This window comes from Ahaetulla prasina, chromosome 6 (genome assembly GCF_028640845.1).
Source record: "Ahaetulla prasina isolate Xishuangbanna chromosome 6, ASM2864084v1, whole genome shotgun sequence".
Taxonomy (NCBI): Eukaryota; Metazoa; Chordata; class Lepidosauria; order Squamata; family Colubridae; genus Ahaetulla; species Ahaetulla prasina.
The window spans coordinates 82,946,926-82,965,166 of NC_080544.1; the positions used below are offsets into that span (position 1 = coordinate 82,946,926).

The 18,241-nt window shown below is 40.1% G+C and overlaps 1 protein-coding gene across 1 annotated transcript in view; it reads right to left on the reverse strand.

Annotated features, from left to right (window-relative positions):
* The window catches only part of ERICH6 (glutamate rich 6), a 31,220-nt gene extending 22,505 nt beyond the window's left edge, over positions 1 to 8,715 (reverse strand). The window contains exons 1-5 of the mRNA XM_058187097.1: positions 8,150 to 8,715; positions 5,258 to 5,312; positions 4,553 to 4,641; positions 4,398 to 4,452; positions 1,438 to 1,565 (exon numbers count right to left, since the gene is read on the reverse strand). Coding sequence (XP_058043080.1) covers positions 1,438 to 1,565; positions 4,398 to 4,452; positions 4,553 to 4,641; positions 5,258 to 5,312; positions 8,150 to 8,210 — 388 coding nt within the window. The 5' untranslated portion in view covers positions 8,211 to 8,715. The remainder of the gene's footprint in view (positions 1 to 1,437; positions 1,566 to 4,397; positions 4,453 to 4,552; positions 4,642 to 5,257; positions 5,313 to 8,149) is intronic.
* Positions 8,716 to 18,241: the final 9,526 nt, after the last annotated feature.

Consider the following 18,241-nt stretch of genomic DNA (forward strand, 5'->3'; position numbering starts at 1 on the left):
CAAGGCCCGTAAACTATGAATCAAGAAAATAATCATTAAAATGTAGCATCCACTGTCAGCTCATGAGGCAACTCTTAGCTTCATCTGCAACACTCAGGATAACAACTTATGTTAGTTTTGTTGTACTGAAATAGTATGTATAATTCATGTTAAGTCTTTAAAGCATTATATGCACCAAGACAAATTCCTTGTGTGTCCAATCACACCTGGCCAATAAAAATTCTATTCTATATTCTATTCTATTCTATAACATGTTTACTATTGTTGTAGCTGATTTGGATCAAGATTGAGACCAACAGATTAAATATGACTAATTCCATTGATTTTGAAAAGATCCTATGCCAAGTGTAATAGCATCTAGAACCAGTCTGGGCTTCTGTTATTTTAATGAAATTTATCCTCCCTTTTCCTTCTCAAATACTTCTAATGGAATCAGATTTGACTCCACTGTTTCTTATAGCTGTCTTCCCCTCCCTGCTGCAAGACAAATAAGCTTGGTCAAAAATTCCTACAAGCATTTTTTTAAACAAAGAACTTGATTGCACATAGAGTTTAGTCTACATCCATATAAACAGAAAACAGAGAAATGTATTCTAACATAACTCTGCTAGATTTCATTTTAAAGCCATCATTTTGGTACTCATTCGGCTAAGAGATTAGTCCAGCTATACTTTTTCTTTCTACACTGCCAAGTTAATATGAGAATCCAGCATCGATAAGGAAAGTTATTACATTGGTGGTGGTGTTTAGAATGTAGTATTGTAGGCTAACTCTGCCCCTGCCAGGAGTTTGATCCTGACTGGCTCAAGGTTGACCCAGCCATCCATCCTTTTGAGATCTGTAAAATAAGGACCCATATTGTTGGGAGCAATATGCTGATTCTGTAAACCACTTAAGGGTGTGCTGTAAAATACTATGAAGCAGTATATATGTCTAAATGCTAGTGCTATTACTATTGTAGTTCTTCCTAAGGTCAACATTAATATAATTCTGTGATACAGATATATTTTATCTGCATTCTGCCATACAGTCCAAAATTTCTTGCATTATGTAGGAATGAATGCATCTGCTGAAGATCTTATACTGCCAAATTAACATAATAACATAGGTCAAATTTCTATAAATATTCTAATCAGCAAGTGTGATGATTACCTAATTTTGGAACCTATAACTGACGATCTTCCTGAAAGTTCAAATGTATTGGGATTAGAGCACTTTGGTAATGGTGGCTGAAAATTCTGGAAACTATAATCCCATGACATAGAATAGGATAGAATTCTTTATTGGCCAACATCTGGAGAACATTAGATTGGAGTAGAAAGATTCATGCAACTGCACTTAAGAATTTACTTTATGACCAGTGTCATGGCTTTGAAATTCCTTACTCTCTGCCGTCTTAACTTATAGAACTTCTATAAGGAAATTAAGACAGAGTACCTGTGCTTGATGTTGATGTCTCTGTGGAACTTGGGGAAGACAACTCCATTTTTCTCTCTGAAGAAGCTCTATCTGATCTCTTATCTGGACAACCACTAATTTCTCCTACTTTGATTTCTTTGGAAGAACTACAAGAAACAGAACGATAATATATGAATTATTGAAGGCAAAATAAGCAACAGATTACTTCAGGAAGCCAAGATATTAGATCAGAAACTGTGCATTTTCCACCATATTGACTTTATGGTATATATAAATAAAGTTGAGAACTTTTAGCCAGAATGTGGGAAACTAGAACAAATATTTTAATTGCTATTTATGGAATTGGTGTATGGATCAAGTACTCCTACCAGGAAGATTTGTAAGGACTAACTGGGTAGGAGGGGTGTAATGAATGGTATTGGGTAAACAATCTTAGCTATTATTTCCATTCATTTTTCTTATATTTGTAATTTCTTTTGTTTACTATTTCATACCCTTTTGCTGTACTTACTTATGGGCATGCCCAAATTGTATGTAGTTCCATAGAAATCCTGATATAGATCTATTGGCTACAGAAGATTTTATTCCATCTAATAGAACTGGAGAGAAATTGAAACCACTGGCAATCATAGGTTCCTGTTCCCAACCATGAGGTTAAAATAGCAAAAAGTATTTCTTAATTTTATGCAGATTAAATTTAAAATGTTCCACCTGGCTAGAGATCAAGAGCCACTGTTTGCATGGATAAATAATAAAAATGGGAAAGTGTTACAAGAAAAAAATTATTGCTTCTGCATGCTAATATTCATTAGGTAACCGTATAAAGTTATAACGGCCCTGAAAAAAATGACTTATGGTCATTTTTCACACTTAATGACCTGGGCAGCTGCCCCATAGTCACATGATCAAAATTCAGATGCTTGGCAACTGGTTCATATTTATTATGATTGCCATGTGATCACCTATTGTAACCTGCTGATGAGCAAAGTCAATGGAGCAGCCAGATTCACTTAACTTCTATGTAACTAACTTAATGACTGCAGTTATTCACTTAACAACTGTGGCAAGAAAGGTCTAAAATGGGGCAAAATTCACTTAACATTTGCCTCACCTAACAGAAATTTTGGCCTCAATTGTAGTCATAATTTTATTCCATCTATCTATCTATCTATCTATCTATCTATCTATCTATCTATCTATCTATCTATCTATCTATCTATCTATCTATCTATCTATAGAGAGGGAGAGTATATATATATATATATATATGTAGGTCTTTGGTTGCTCGGGTTTTCTCCCGTGTAAAATTGGAAATGTCTTGGCAACGTTTCGACGAAGTCTCATTCGTCATCTTCAGGCTTCAGCTTCGTGCTTCTGGGAGCAATGTGTGATCACAGCTGTTTCTTCCTTTTAACTGCTGGTGGGGGTTTGAACTGATTGGGTGGAAGCTTGGCTGTGCTCTGATTGGATGGGGTTTTTTGTGCTCTGATTGGCTGGGGGTATGTCCTGTTTGGGTGGGGGCTTGGTTGTGCTCACTTTAATCTGTGTTGCAGGGGGATTTGAGCTGGTGAGCTGCATAGCTGTTGTTTGGCTTTGTGGTGGTGCTACATCTTCATAGTGGGTGTCAGTCTGCTGCATGTATGGATTGGAGGGGTTTGAAATGGCTAATGTTGCAGCTGCGGTCTGGCTTCTGGTCCTTAGTCGTGCTTCTTGATCAGTGTGGGTTTGGGTCTGCTTTCTGGGTGGATGTGCGGTGGTGACATCCTGTGTGGACCTCGTGAGTGTGGGTCTGGTGTCATTCCTCGTGTTAGGGACTCATTTGTCAATAAGGCGGGTTTCAAATGCCTGGTAGGCGGGAGGTATCATCTCGTTTGTTCATGCTGTGTGGGCGTTTTTCTATCTCAATGGCTTCTCTGATTATTCTGTTGTTAAAGTGTTCAGTTTTGGCGATAGTTCTGGTCTTTTTAAAGTCAATATCATGTCCTGTGACTTTAAAGTGTTGGACCAGGGAAGAAGTTGGTTCCTCTTTTTTGACTGAGTTCTTGTGTTCTTCAATGCGTGCACTTATTCTTCTGTTGGTTTGTCCGATGTATGTGGTGGGGCAGGCGGTGCATGGGATTTCATATACTCCTTGATTTTCTAACTCAATTTTGAAAAACGCCCACACAGCATGAACAAACGAGATGATACCTCCCGCCTACCAGCCATTTGGAAACCCGCCCTTATTGACAAACGAGTCCCTAACACGAGGAATGACACCAGACCCACACTCACGAGGTCCACACAGGATGTCACCACCGCACATCCACCCAGAAAGCAGACCCAAACCCACACTGATCAAGAAGCACGACCAAGGACCAGAAGCCAGACCGCAGCTGCAACATTAGCCATTTCAAACCCCTCCAATCCATACATGCAGCAGACTGACACCCACTATGAAGATGTAGCACCACCACAAAGCCAAACAACAGCTATGCAGCTCACCAGCTCAAATCCCCCTGCAACACAGACTAAATTGAGCACAACCAAGCCCCCACCCAAACAGGACACACCTCCAGCCAATCAGAGCACAAAAAAACTGCCATCCAATCAGAGCACAGCCAAGCTCCCACCCAATCAGTTCAAACCCCCACTAGCAGTTAAAAGGAAGAAACAGCTGCGATCACACATTGCTCCCAGAAGCACGAAGATGACGAATGAGACTTCGTCGAAACGTTGCCAAGACATTTCTAATTTTACACGGGAGAAAACCCGAGCAACCAAAGACCTACATACAAACACCCGTGAAAACCTCAGAAAACAAATATATATATATATTTATTTATTATATATATATATTATATATATTATATTATATATATATATATATATATATATATATAATAAATATATAGTAAATACATATTTATTTATAAATATATATATGAATTCCATTCATAGTCATAATTAACACAAGCATGTTTTGTTATTATTATTACCTAGTTGAAGGTATGGGAATTGCACTTGTAACTCCTCCTGGGTGATCTTCTGAACCTGGTCATACAAGCATGATTAACATAAAGGTATATACTTTAATATATATATATATAAATAAACAAAAACTTGCACTTCAAAAACAGTAGTAATACAACACCTGTAGCTACTTGTGACTCTTCTGTGATTTCATGCAACTCCATCTTTCGACTCTCCTGCTCTGGAATTGTCACATTATCTTCCGGTACACTGTGTTGAGAATAAATCAAATTTAGTTTATAGGGAAGGTATGCCACAATGGCAGCACTGTGGACCAGTGAAGATAACTTTACTGAAACATTTATCAGCCTTTTCAGGAGAATGCTAATTCAAAAGTGTAGGATTTTATATGACTTTTCTTAGTAAGGCTGACCACTTCCTATTGAAATTATAGCAATTATCTCTCGTGCATAGACTGAAAGTCTAAATGTGAATGGTTGGTACTAAGGATCAATAAATTCTAGTAGATTTTTCAAAGATCAAGGGAGCTATCTGGATTTTTCACCAGATAATTCTGTGGGACAAGCAGTTCAAGTGGGACAGTTGTGTTTGTATTTAGCTGGCTACTTTCAACTGTGAGAGATTTCTATTAGTTTCCATAGCACTACCTCATTCATCTTGTTGCTTTAAGTCTTCCAATTGCCACATCTCTGGCAACAAATACCATAAGTTAATGGTGTGAAGCACAGGGAAATTACTTTCTGACTTATAGCCCAAATTTATTATCAATGAATTTTATTGGATGGCTTTGAGAGGATATTCATTTTCTTTGCAATACTCTGATGAACTATAGATAAAAAGAAAACAATTTTTACCATTCACTTACTTATCAGAATTATCAGCTTCAGAAGATGAACTTCCTTTTCCAGTATCTTTGCTATCTGGTAAATACAGACACTTATTATAAATATATGGATGAATTTACTGGGTTTTGAATTATAAACTAAAAAGTAATGCCAAATATGATCCCCATTCTAGCTAGAGAAAATCATAGGTGGGAAATTAACATTTATTTGATAAAATAAAAATCTGACCTCTCTTTAAAAGATCAAAAGGTAAATACATAGTTCTTTCCCCACCCAATGTTTTCCTAACTCCTTAACCCAAACTCATCCAGCAAGTTTCATGATTCAGGAATTGATTCTGGATGTCCCCTGTCTTATTTCAATCTTATCTATTTCCAAGGAAACTTCTTGGGATCAGTCACATCTTTGACTGAGACTTAAAATGGGACTTAAAAATCATGACACATCACATGGATTTGAGCCAAACCATTTTCTTTCAAAAACTATAAAGCTATTAAGGGAATTATTCCATTAGTCACTCTTTCTTAGATCCCCTCACCTCACCTCACCAGGTTGTTGTTATGGGGGAAATAAAAGGAATAGAATAGAATAGAATAGAATAGAATAGAATAGAATAGAATAGAATAGAATAGAATAGAATAGAATAGAATAGAATAGAATTTTTTATTGGCCAAGTGTGATTGGACACACAAGGAATTTGTCTTGGTGCATATGCTCTCAGTGTACATAAAAGAAAAGATATCAAGGTACAACATTTACAACACAAAATGATGGTCAATATATCAATATAGATGATAAGGATTACCAGCAACAAAGTTACAGTCCTACAGTCATAAGTGGAAAAAGATTGGTAATGGGAACGATGGGAATGAAGAAGTATTACGTCTGTTCATTGCCCTCAGTTATTTATAAAAATGATAAAGACAAGGAGAAAAAAATATTTAAACCCTATAGATGTTAACTTAAAAAAGCAGTATTTCATACCTCTAATTTATGCAAGTCTCCCAATGTTCTGCTAAATAAAGAATTTGGACGGAATTTTCAACGGATGAAGCATTATCACTCAATCTATCATTTTTACAATAAAAAATTGGGGTGGGAATGTGTGCCATATGCACAAATATGGCCTGCTTTTTTAAAAAAAAACATAAGCATCTGCTCATCCTAGATTCCTTCCTTTAAAAACCAAACATAACTTAGACAACATCAGATTATTTGTAAAGAAGGATGACAGCAGAGTCATTTGGGGTAGGTAAGAAAGATGGTCAAAATCTGCAAGATGGTGGGACAGGCCTTGGACTATAACATTATACCCAACATCTTGAAAATTTTGATACACATACTCCCTTCCCTCAACAGTGGTGGATGACAGATTAGTTACTGTCAACTTCTTCTTATTCCACACATGCCATGTAGTTGAATCATACTTCATGATGTACATTCATACATCATGGATAAACTAGGTTGGCAAAAAAAATATCTGAAATGTTTAGCGATTGTGTTTAACTACAGAAACCACACTTTTATAATAAGATACCACTGAGATCCATTAACCACATTATGTATCTATGGATACTGCATGTTGAACATAAAAATAAGATTTTGAATCACATAAAATTCAAACTGGTTAAACCCGCAGGATTAGACATATATACGATATAAATACAAGAGACAGACTCCATGTATGAGGTATATATCTCACTGACAGAAATTATCCCATTTCCCATCCTAATCTCCTTTGAGTCAGATAATGTAAGAATGAAATGTATGAGTGTGTCTATAGTTCTGACAGCAAAAATTTCTCAGCCATTCCCATGATAACACTGGAGGAGAAAAGCCTATTCTTGGAATTTTGCCTTGGGAAGATGTAAAAAGGGAAGGAAATTACCGAATCAATGATTCTGGACTTGGACCAGGGAGCCATAGATTCAAGTCTCCATTCAACCACAGTGCTTATTGGGTGACTCGACTCCAGTCTCCTTGGGCCTTGATTTTTCACTAGTGAGCCAAAGTGCTTTCTGCTCAAATGTTTGCAGAAAACTAAACTAGGATGAAATTGGCTAAGTCCCTTGCTGATCCCTATTCTGTCTCTGTTACTTACCGTAGTTTAAAATCAGCGCAATTGCCAGATTCTTTTCTCGGTGTGGGGCAAGAAATCTTACAGATTTTATACACCTCTATGCTATTCTTGGACAGCTTCGAGATTAAAAGGAGTGAGAGGGAGAGAAACAGTTAAGGATGATTTATGTTTCTTCTCCTCAACAGCTGCAGACAATATGAAGGATGAACAAATAGTATTTATAATGTTTTTATGTTGAAATGGAGACATGTTCTGCATTGGAGCCGCTCTGTCCAGCTCTTTCCCAAACCTCTTTCATAGATGATCTGCCAACCACACACATTTACTCACCCTTCCAATTTTCAGGGCTCTGAAATTCTTACCCCCCAGAGTTGTTACTGTGGGACTAAAATTAGAAGGCCCCCAAGAACCCCACCTTCAGCTCCCATAAAAAAACAGGGACAAGCGTGTAATATATAAAGGAGTAACTTCCATCCACCATTTATAAGAAGATTCGTAAAGCTCGACCTAAGCTTGCACTTTAAGGAACGTTCAGATGAAAGACGGCTATTCCGTGTGCGCTAAACCCCCACTAAGAAAACCCTCATCTGCTGATGTGCGTTTATTACCCGAACAGAACATCATTTCTGCTTTCGGAGACCGCTGCTTTTCTCAGCGCACGTGACACTAAACTCACGCGGGTTCCTAGCTTCTTGCGGTCTGCGCCCAAGTCCCTGAGGGGCGGCACACCGAAAACGCCCGCTTTTCTGCCCTACCATACTCTTTTTTTCCAGTGACTTCCTCGCGTGTTTCTCTAGGACACGCTACAGAGCGTCAGAGGCTCGACCAGCACCTGGATCATTGCCTTCCTCATCAGCCCGATTTTTCCGTGAGGTCTGAGAAAATCCTTCCATAATCCGCGCGCCAATTCTCTCTCACTGCACCTCAGATGGCCCCTTTAAAACGCCAAGGGCTGCTCAGAGAACCGATGTTCTATGTGGCATTGTGACGTGAAATGTTTTGCATTCTAGTCTCTCGGGAGACGGCGCAGCAGGACTCGACTCCCCCCCAGGACTTCAAGGGAAGGAGCTCAAGCGCTCCTTCTCACGGCTGGGCAGAAACTCCACCCGTCAACGAGCTGTTCAATCCGGGTGGCTTGTTTTTGGTGCTTCGGCTGTTGGGCGTATCCTGACCTCCTTTTGAGGTTAGACTCCTTCACTTCGTTTGCCTGTTCACCGATAAGAAACTTTTTCCGGCTGATTCTCTTCTCCGTCTGGCGTGCTTGATCGTGCACGATTATTAGCAACGCTAGTCAATTATGACGCCTCATGCAGCAAGTGATAAGAGGTTTGCCTTCTGCGTGTTCAGTCCTGTTGCCTCTTTTTTTTTTAATATGTTTGCAGCAGGGGGCAGCATATAGCAGACCTTAACCAATCTGGGAAAAAAGAGCCAAGCAGATCTGGCGTGATTAGTAATTCAAGGGTACCGGGAAATCTTTTTTTAAAATTATTATTTTCGTCAAGCATGTATTTTATGACAGATACAAGTGTAAACGTAATTATAAAGACATGAAAAGGATACGAATAAAAGAAAACATTAGGACAGGGACGGTAGGCACGCTGGTGCACTTATGCACGCCCCTTAGGCTATATCCTAATGCTGCAGAGTGGATTGGAAAATTGTCCATATAGTATACCCCAAACTGAATTTGAATAATTCTTTACCTGTCAGAACTTGAGTAACAAGTGGATTAAATGGTGGATGTTGCAACATTGCAACTTCAAGGGACACATGGACTGTGGTTTCTGATTTGTTGGCTAATGAGCCTGTTTCCTGGCATTAATAGAGTGAGAAAACTGCTGAGAGGCTTTTTCTAAATACCCATTTCCTTCTGAAGAAGGAAGCTGTATGGGCCACATGGCCTGCTATGAATTTTCGGGAACCCAATTTTTCCACCCTAGTTTTCTCCACCTGCCTTGGTCAGATTTCCAGCTCCCAACTGTCGGATTTCTTCTTTAGCTTTCACAGTAACTTGGGTCTACAAATCCCTGAATTTCCAGCCAGGGCCAGGACTGTCATGGGGGATGAAGATCATGATTGGCATTGACTATTATATAGAATTTTTATTGGCCACGTGTGATTGGACACACAAGGAATTTGTCTTGGTGCATATGCTCTCAATGTAAATAAAAGAAAAGATACATTCATCAAGAATCATAAGGTACAGCACTTAATGATAGTCATAGGGTACAGATAAGCAATCAGGAAACAATATCAATATAAATCTTAAGGATACAAGCAACAAAGTTATAGTCATACAGTCATAAGTGAAAGGAGATGGGTGATGAGAACGATGAGAAGATTAATAGTAGTGCAGATTTATAAATAAATCTGCACTACTCACTAAAACCTCACTTGTGGGGTGCCACAGGGGTCGATTCTCTCGCCCCTCCTGTTCAACATCTATATGAAGCCGCTGGGTGAGGTCATCAGTGGCTTTGGGGTGAGGTACCATCTGTACGCGGATGACACTCAGCTGTACTTTTCCACCCCGGGCCACCCCAACGAAGCTATCGAAGTGCTGTCTGTCTGGAAGCCGTACGGGTCTGGATGGGGAGAAACAGGCTCAAGCTCAATCCCTCCAAGATGGAGTGGCTGTGGATGCCGGCACCCCGGTACAGTCAGCTGCACCCACAGCTGACTGTTGGGGGTGAGTTATTGGCCCCGATGGAAAGGGTGCGCAACTTGGGCGTTCTCCTGGATGGACGGCTGTCTTTTGAAGATCATTTGACGGCCGTCTCCAGGAGAGCTTTTTACCAGGTTCGCCTGGTCCGCCAGTTGCGCCCCTTCCTAGACCGGGATGTCTTATGCACGGTCACTCATGCGCTCGTGACATTTCGCTTGGATTACTGCAACGCTCTCTACATGGGGCTCCCCTTGAAGGGCATCCGGAGGCTGCAGTTGGTTCAGAATGCAGCTGCGCGGGTGATAGAGGGAGCCCCTCGTGGCTCCCATGTTACACCAATCCTGCACAGACTGCACTGGCTACCTGTGGTCTTTCGGGTGCGCTTCAAAGTTTTGGTTACCATCTTTAAAGCGCTCCATGGCATAGGGCTGGGTTACTTACGGGACCGCCTACTGCCACCAATTGCCTCCCACTGACCCGTACGCTCTCACAGAGAGGGACTCCTTAGGGTGCCGTCCGCCAGGCAGTGCCGACTGGCGACAGCCAGAGGAAGGGCTTTCTCTGTGGGGGCTCCCACCCTCTGGAACGAGCTTCCCCCAGGGCTGCGCCAACTTCCCAACCTCCGAACCTTCCGCCGCGAGCTTAAGACACATCTATTTATTTGCGCAGGGCTAGCCTAGGGTTTTTAGTTTTAAATTTAGTTTTAATGGGGTTTTATACTATTTTAGTGATATTTTAATTTCGGCCTAATTAATAAGTTTTTTAATTGTTGTTTTTATTTGTATTATTCTTATGTTTTTATTTGGCTATATACCGCCCTGAGTCCTTCGGGAGATAGGGCGGTATAAAAATTCGAATAAATAAATAAATAAATAAATAAATAAATAAATAAATAAATAGTTTGACAGTGTTGAGGGAATTATTTGTTTAGCAGAGTGATGGCATTCTGGAAAAAACTGTTCTTTTTTTTTTCATAAAAAAGTTTTATTTTTACAATCATATCAAACAGCTCATCCAATGTACAGTTATATACAATTAGTCGGGCTTGCCCAGTCACCACCCCCCTTTTTAACACTCTTCCCTCTTCTACCTTCTTCTACTTTCCAGACCTTCCTCTCCTTCTCTTATCTACATCCTCTCCTCCCTCCACCCTACACCTTCCTTCTCCCTCTTCTACCCCCCTTCCTTCCTCTTCTCCTCTTTCCTACCTCCTACTCTCTCCTCTTTTCTCCCTCTCCACTGTTCTAAAATGGTAACTGGGCAGACCCGACCCTACATTAATTATATTTATACATCTTCAATAATCCCTGTACATTAACCATCACTCCATCCTCTACCCTCAACCCCCCAAATCCCTCCCCCTTACCCCCCACCCCCCACCCCGACTTCCCAGAACAAAATGCGGGGTATCAAAACTAACAATCATAATCCAAAATAATTCCTAAATTTTAATCTCTAGTCACTCCACACATAATCACACTCTCGATTCCTGTTGTTTCTGACGCGGCCGTCAGCGGAGGAGTGGGACACGACAATTCCCCTCTCCTTCAGAAATATATCTAATACAAAATATTTCCTAAATTTACTCATATGTTATTCGATATTTTTTTATCTGATACTTATTTTGAATATAATGCTGTAATATATATTCCTAAATATTTAACCTTTTTAATGATTTCAAAACCCGTAGTTCTTTCTAACTCTTCTTTTTGTTGTATATTCATATTTTTAGTTATCATCTTTGTCTTTTGCTGATTCACCTTAAATCCAGATACTTTACCATACTGACCAATTATATCTTTTAAACCAGTAGCTGAGTATATTGGTTGGGATACAGTAACAACCAAGTCATCTGCAAAAGCTCTTAATCTATAATCTTGATGTTTAACTCTAATTCCCTATATTCGATCGGAACTACGTATTTTATTCAGAAGAATTTCTAAAGTTAAAATAAAAAGTAATGGGGACAGGGGACATCCCTGTCTCGTCCCTTTCCCAATTTTAAAAGTTTCTGTTAACCCACCATTTACTATTATTTGTGCTGTTTGCTTCTGATATATTGCTTTAATTGCATGGATAAAATAATCCCCAAATTGCATTTTTTCTATTACTTTAAACAAAAACTGCCAATCCAATCTGTCAAAGGCTTTTTCAGCATCCAAAAAAAAAAGAGTGTCGCTGAGACTTGGTTGTTTCGTTCCAAATATTCAAGTAAATTTACAATTTGCCTCACATTATATCTCATCTGCCTACCCTTAATAAATCCTGACTGATCATTATGAATTATTTGATTCATCACTGGCATTAATCTATTAGCAAATATCTTGGCAAATATCTTGTAATCAGTATTTAAAAGTGATATAGGCCTATAATTCTCTGCTTTAATACCATCTCGATCTTCCTTCGGTATTAACGAAATAAAGGCTGTCCTCCATGAAGGGGGAACATCCCCTCCCATTTGAATTTTATTAAATAACTCTTTAAGTGGTTCAACCATCTCATATTGTAAATTTTTATAATAAACAGCTGTTAAACCATCTGTACCTGGTGCTTTACCGATTTTAAGTTGCTTAATTGCTAACAAAATTTCCTCTGAAGTAATTAATTGATTCAGTTCTTCTCTTTGATTTTCTGTAAACTCACAAATATTTTGTTGTTGTAAATATCTTTCTATCTCTGTATTATCAATCATATCCCTAGTATATAACTTACTATAATACTCTAAAACGCTTTTTTAATCAAGTTCTTTTGATAAACTTCCTTACCCTATTTTCTATTTTATCAATCGTTCGTGATTTCTGTTTTTTCCTTATTAAATAGGCAAGCCATCTTCCTGGCTTATTGGCATTATTAAACGTATTATGTTTTACATATTGCAAATTAATTGCTACTTGATCTGCCATCAACTTGTTAAACTGACATCTTAATATATTTATTGATTCTTTTATTTTACTATTTCCTGGGCTATTTATCAATAACTGTTCTTTCTTTTTAATTTCCTCTTCCAATTCCTTTTTCTTTTTCTGCAATTTATTTTTGTATTTAATATTCATTTGTATAAGATTTTCTCTCATATAAGCCTTGCTAGCGTCCCAAATCATCTCTATAGATGTCTCTTTTTTCATATTCATAATAAAAAATTCTTTCATTGCTTTTTACATTCATTTACATTTTGTTCATATTTAAACAAATTCTCATTCAACCTCCATGATCTCCTAGCCTCCTTTTCCCGATCAAATTCAATCCAAACCGGACTATGATCAGATAGAGTTCTTGAACAAATCTTCGTCTTCTTCACTCTAGAGTACAAATCATTAGAAATCAAAATAAAATCAATCCTCGAAAATGATTGATGCCTGTCAGAAAAGAAGGTAAAATCCCTCTCTTCTGTATTATGTTCTCTCCAAATATCTCTTAATTCCAAGTCCTCCATCATTTCAAAAAAAGCCTTTGGTAATTTCGCCCGGCTTGAAATCTTCCTTAAACTTTTTTTGTCTTTTTGAGTATCCAACACACCATTCCAATCACCCATTAATATATATGATTTATAATCCCAAAATACTATTCTTTTATGTAAAAACTTGAAAAAAAATCCTTGTTATTGATTCGGAACATAAACTCCTATTAACAATGTCTTCTTTCCCTCCAACAAAAGTTCAATAGCAATATATCTTCCTTGCTTATCCACCTCAATTAATTTTGCTGATATATCCTTCTTTATATATATAACTAAACCGTTTTTTTTTCCAAAGAGGAGGCAACAAAATGTACTCCCAGTTTTGAGTTTATCAAATATTTCTGGTCTAAAGATCTAATATGTGTTTCTTGTAAACAGGTAATGTCATTTTTAAATTGTTTCAAATAATGAAATACTTTCCTTCTCTTCTGTGGTGAATTCAAACCATTAACATTCCAAGATAATAGTTTAATTGCCATTATCGGCCAAAGGAAACTTTTGGAACACCAGCCACAGATCACATTTTGCTTTAGGCCTTGCTCCTCCCACTGTTTCCATTGTAGTAGTTGCCAGTTGTTGTTGTGCCTTCATCTCTTGTTCCTTGCGTTTAGCAGCAGCTCTTGTCAGCCTTTGTTCCTTTGAATCTGAACCCGTCGTAGGTATTTCCAACACTTGTAATAAATCTTCTTCCATCACAATCTGTTCTTGTACCTGCTTCACTTCTCTTTCCTTCACTTCAGCCTCCCTTCTTCTAGCTTCCAATGGGGGAAGACTTCCAACTTTTAATGCCTCAACATAAAATTCTCTTGCTTTTCCAACTGTATTGAGACGATGTACTTTCCCTGCATAATATACTATTATACCAGTTGGAATATCCCATCTATATTCAATCTGACGTTTTTTAAGTTCATTCACCAGGAAGGCAAATTCCTTCCTAGCCCTTAACATTTTTGGTGGAATTTCCTTTAATATTAAAATATCTTGACCAACAACCTGTATCTTCTCCCCCTTATATGAGGCTTGCAGAATCTGATTTCTCACTGTTCTATTTGTAAAATAAATAACAACATCCCTTGGCAAATTTTTTTGCCTTGCTATCCAAGAATTCACACGATATATTTTATCAATTTGATAAGCCACATCTGCTGGACGGATTGCTAATATCTCAGCAAATGCTTCAGAAAAAATTTCCCTTAAATTCTCTTCTTTATTCTCTTTCAAGCCACGGATTCTTAAAGCAAATTCCATATTTCTATATTGTATCAAAACTATTTCATCATCTGTTTTTTCCATTTTACTTTGAAGTTCATCCATTTTATTTTCTAATTTTGAGTTAAATTGCTTGATTTCCTCAACTTCCTCTTCTAATAAAATTTGTTATTTATTGCCAAACTTTGTACTGCAATTACAAATCCTTCTTTAACTTCTTTATTTCCCACTTGAATTTCTAATATCTGCTCTTTCATTTCAGACATCTCATCAGTTATTACTTTAAATTTTTCTTGTATAAAGTCCTTCAAGTTCTCTTGTAACGCCTCTAAATTCAATGTTCTAGTCTCTGCTGTATGAGCTGGAGAGGCACCAGCTGATGAGATTCCAGAGCCCTTTGTTACAGTAGACTTTAATTGTTTGGCTGCCATCTTCTATAAAATTATTTATTTATTTATTTATTTCCAACTTAATATTCACTTTAAATCTTCTTAACCTCTGAAAAACACAGTCTTTTAAAGCAATATTTAAAAATCTCCCCTAGATTCTATCAGCAGGCAGCAAGGAGTTAAAGTAGCAAATAACATGCAATTTACCAGTGGCAGACGGCAAGCAATAAAAGTTCTATCACTTTCGCTTTCCACTCGTTAGCTTGTTAACAATTTGCCTCCATTTTCTTGCTATTTTCAAGCTTGTTACAAAGTAACGGGGAATTGGCTTGGCTACTTGCATAAAGTTCTCCCACTTTCGTTCTGTCCGGTATAATCCTTTATTGTCCAAAATAATTCTCAGTGTTTGGTTGTGGTGATTGGTTCCGCCAAAGCAGAAAAATCCTCGGATCTGGAGCACTTCGGGTTGCTGGAGGGAACTTAACCCTTCAAACCCCTTTTTTCTCTCTACCCTGCAGCTCACCTCCTCTTCTTCTCCCGAAGAGGGTTTTTTTCGAACCGCTGGACGGCAGATTTAAGCTGTCCTAGCAATTCCACATAATCCAGAGGTTGGTGATCGTAAAGACCACCGCCATCACCTACAGGGCCAAACAGGAAGCCCCTGGAAAAAACTGTTCTTGTGTCTAGTTGTTCTGGTGTGCAGTGCTCTAGCATTGTTTTGAGGGTAGGAGTTGAATTCTATTCTATTCTATTCTATTAATAATAATAATAATAACAATAATAATAATATTTTAATTTGTATACCGCCCTTCTCCCGAAGGACTCAGGGCGGTTTACAGCCAAAATAAAGTACAATAGCAATACATACAATATTAAAAACAACCGTTAAAAAACTTATTCAATTTGGCCAAAATTAAAATACGATCAACCCTATAAAATTAATAAAAGTTACAACCCCATAAAATCATCTGAAAATTTAAATAATCAAGCCAGTCCAGAAAGGTGGAATAATAAGTCTTAAGGTCCGAAGGTCAGGCAATTGTCGAAGTCCTGGGGGAAGTTCGTTCCACAGGGTAGGAGCTCCCACAGAGAAGGCCCTTCCCCTGGGAGCCGCCAGCCGGCATTGCTTGGCTGACGGCACCCTAAGGAGTCCCTCTCTGTGAGAATGCACGGGTCGTTGGGAGATAAGAGGATGGCAGCAGACGGTCCCATAAGTAACCCGGTCCTAAGCCATGGAGCGCTTTAAAGGTGGTCACCAATACCTTGAAGCGCACCCGGAAGACAACAGGCAGCCAGTGCAGCCTGCGCAGGATGGGTGTTACATGGGAGCTCCGAACCGCTCCCTCTATCACCCGCGCAGCTGCATTCTGGACCAACTGAAGCCTCCAGGTGCTCTTCAAGGGGAACCCCATATAGAGAGCATTGCAGTAGTCCAAGCGAGAGGTAACGAGCATGAGTGACCGTGCATAAGGCATCCCGGTCCAGAAAGGGGCGCAACTGGCGAATCAGGAGAACCTGATAAAAAGCTCTCCTGGAGACGGCTGTCAAATGATCTTCGAAAGACAACCGTCCATCCAGGAGAATGCCCAAGTTGCGCACCCTTTCCATCGGGGCCAATGACTCGCCCCCAACAGTCAGCCGTGGCTGCAGCTGACTGTACCGGGGTGGCGGCATCCACAGCCACTCCATCTTGGAGGGATTAAGCTTGAGCCTGTTCCAGACCTGTACGGCTTCTAGACACCGGGACAGTACTTCGATAGCTTCGTTGGGGTGGCCTGGGGTGGAAAAGTACAGCTGTGTATCGTCAGCGTACAGTTGATAGGAGAGGTGAGAGAATCGACCCCTGCGGTACCCCACACATGAGGCGCCTCGAGGTCGATCTCTGCCCTCCTGCCAACACCGTCTGCGTCCGGTCAGAGAGATAGGAGGAGAACCACCGATAAATGGTGCCTCCCACTCCCAAACTCCCCAGCCGGCGCAGCAAGATACCATGGTCGATGGTATCAAAAGCCGCTGAGAGGTCTAATAGGACCAGGGCAGAGGAATAACCCTTATCCCTGGCCCTCCAGAGATCATCCACCAACGCGACCAAAGCCGTCTCCGTACTGTAACTGGGTCAAAAGCCGGACTGGAACGAGTCTAGATAGACAGTTTAATGCAGGTACTGGGGTAATTGACGTGCCACCACAATCTCTACAACCTTCGCCGTAAAGCGAAGGTTGGAGACCGGACGATAATTTCCTAAAACAGCTGGGTCCAGGGAAGGCTTCTTGAGGAGGGGTCTCACCACCGCCTCTTTCAAGGCAGCAGCACCCTCCAACAAAGAAGCATTTGTAATCCCCTGGAGCCAGCCTCGTGTCACCTCCTGCGTGGCCAGCACCAACCAGGAGGGGCATGGGTCCAGCAAACATGTGGTGGCATTCAACCTCCCCAGCAACCTGTCCATGTCCTCGGGAGTCACAGGGTCAAAATTATCCCAAACAGTCTCAACAAGACGTGTCTCGAACCTCTCGTCTGGATCTACCCAATTTTGATCCAATCCGTCCCGAAGCTGAACGATAACCATTAAACTCCTCGGCACGCCCTTGTAATGGGTCCTCCCGCCCCTCCTGTTGGAGGAGAGAGCGGATCACCTGAAACAGGGCGGCTGGGCGGTTATCTGCTGACACAATGAGGGAGGAAACGTAAGAACGCTTCGCATCCCTCAATGCCGGAATAGCTCAGGCTGTAAGGAGCCTGTTATTAGAACACAATAGCCTGCAATTACTGCAGGTTCAAGCCCGGCCCAAGGTTGACTCAGCCTTCCATCCTTTATAAGGTAGGTAAAATGAGGACCCAGATTGTTGGGGGGGCAATAAGTTGACTTTGTAAATATACAAATAGAATGAGACTATTGCCTTATACACTGTAAGCCGCCCTGAGTCTTCGGAGAAGGGCGGGATATAAATGTAAAAAAAAAAAAAAATGCCACTAGGACCTAACTAGTGTCCGGTCAGCCTTGGAACAGCTGGATCTCCAAGCACTCTCTAGGCGTCTTCTCCGGCGTTTCATCTCCCTCAGCTCCTCGGAGAACCAGGGAGCTGGTTGAGACCTACGCCGGGTCAGAGGCCGCAAAGGCACGACACGGTCCAAAGCTCCAAGGCTGTGACTAGTTCTTCAGCCGTGCCGCGGGCCAGATTCTCAGGAACTGGCCCAAGCTCCGTC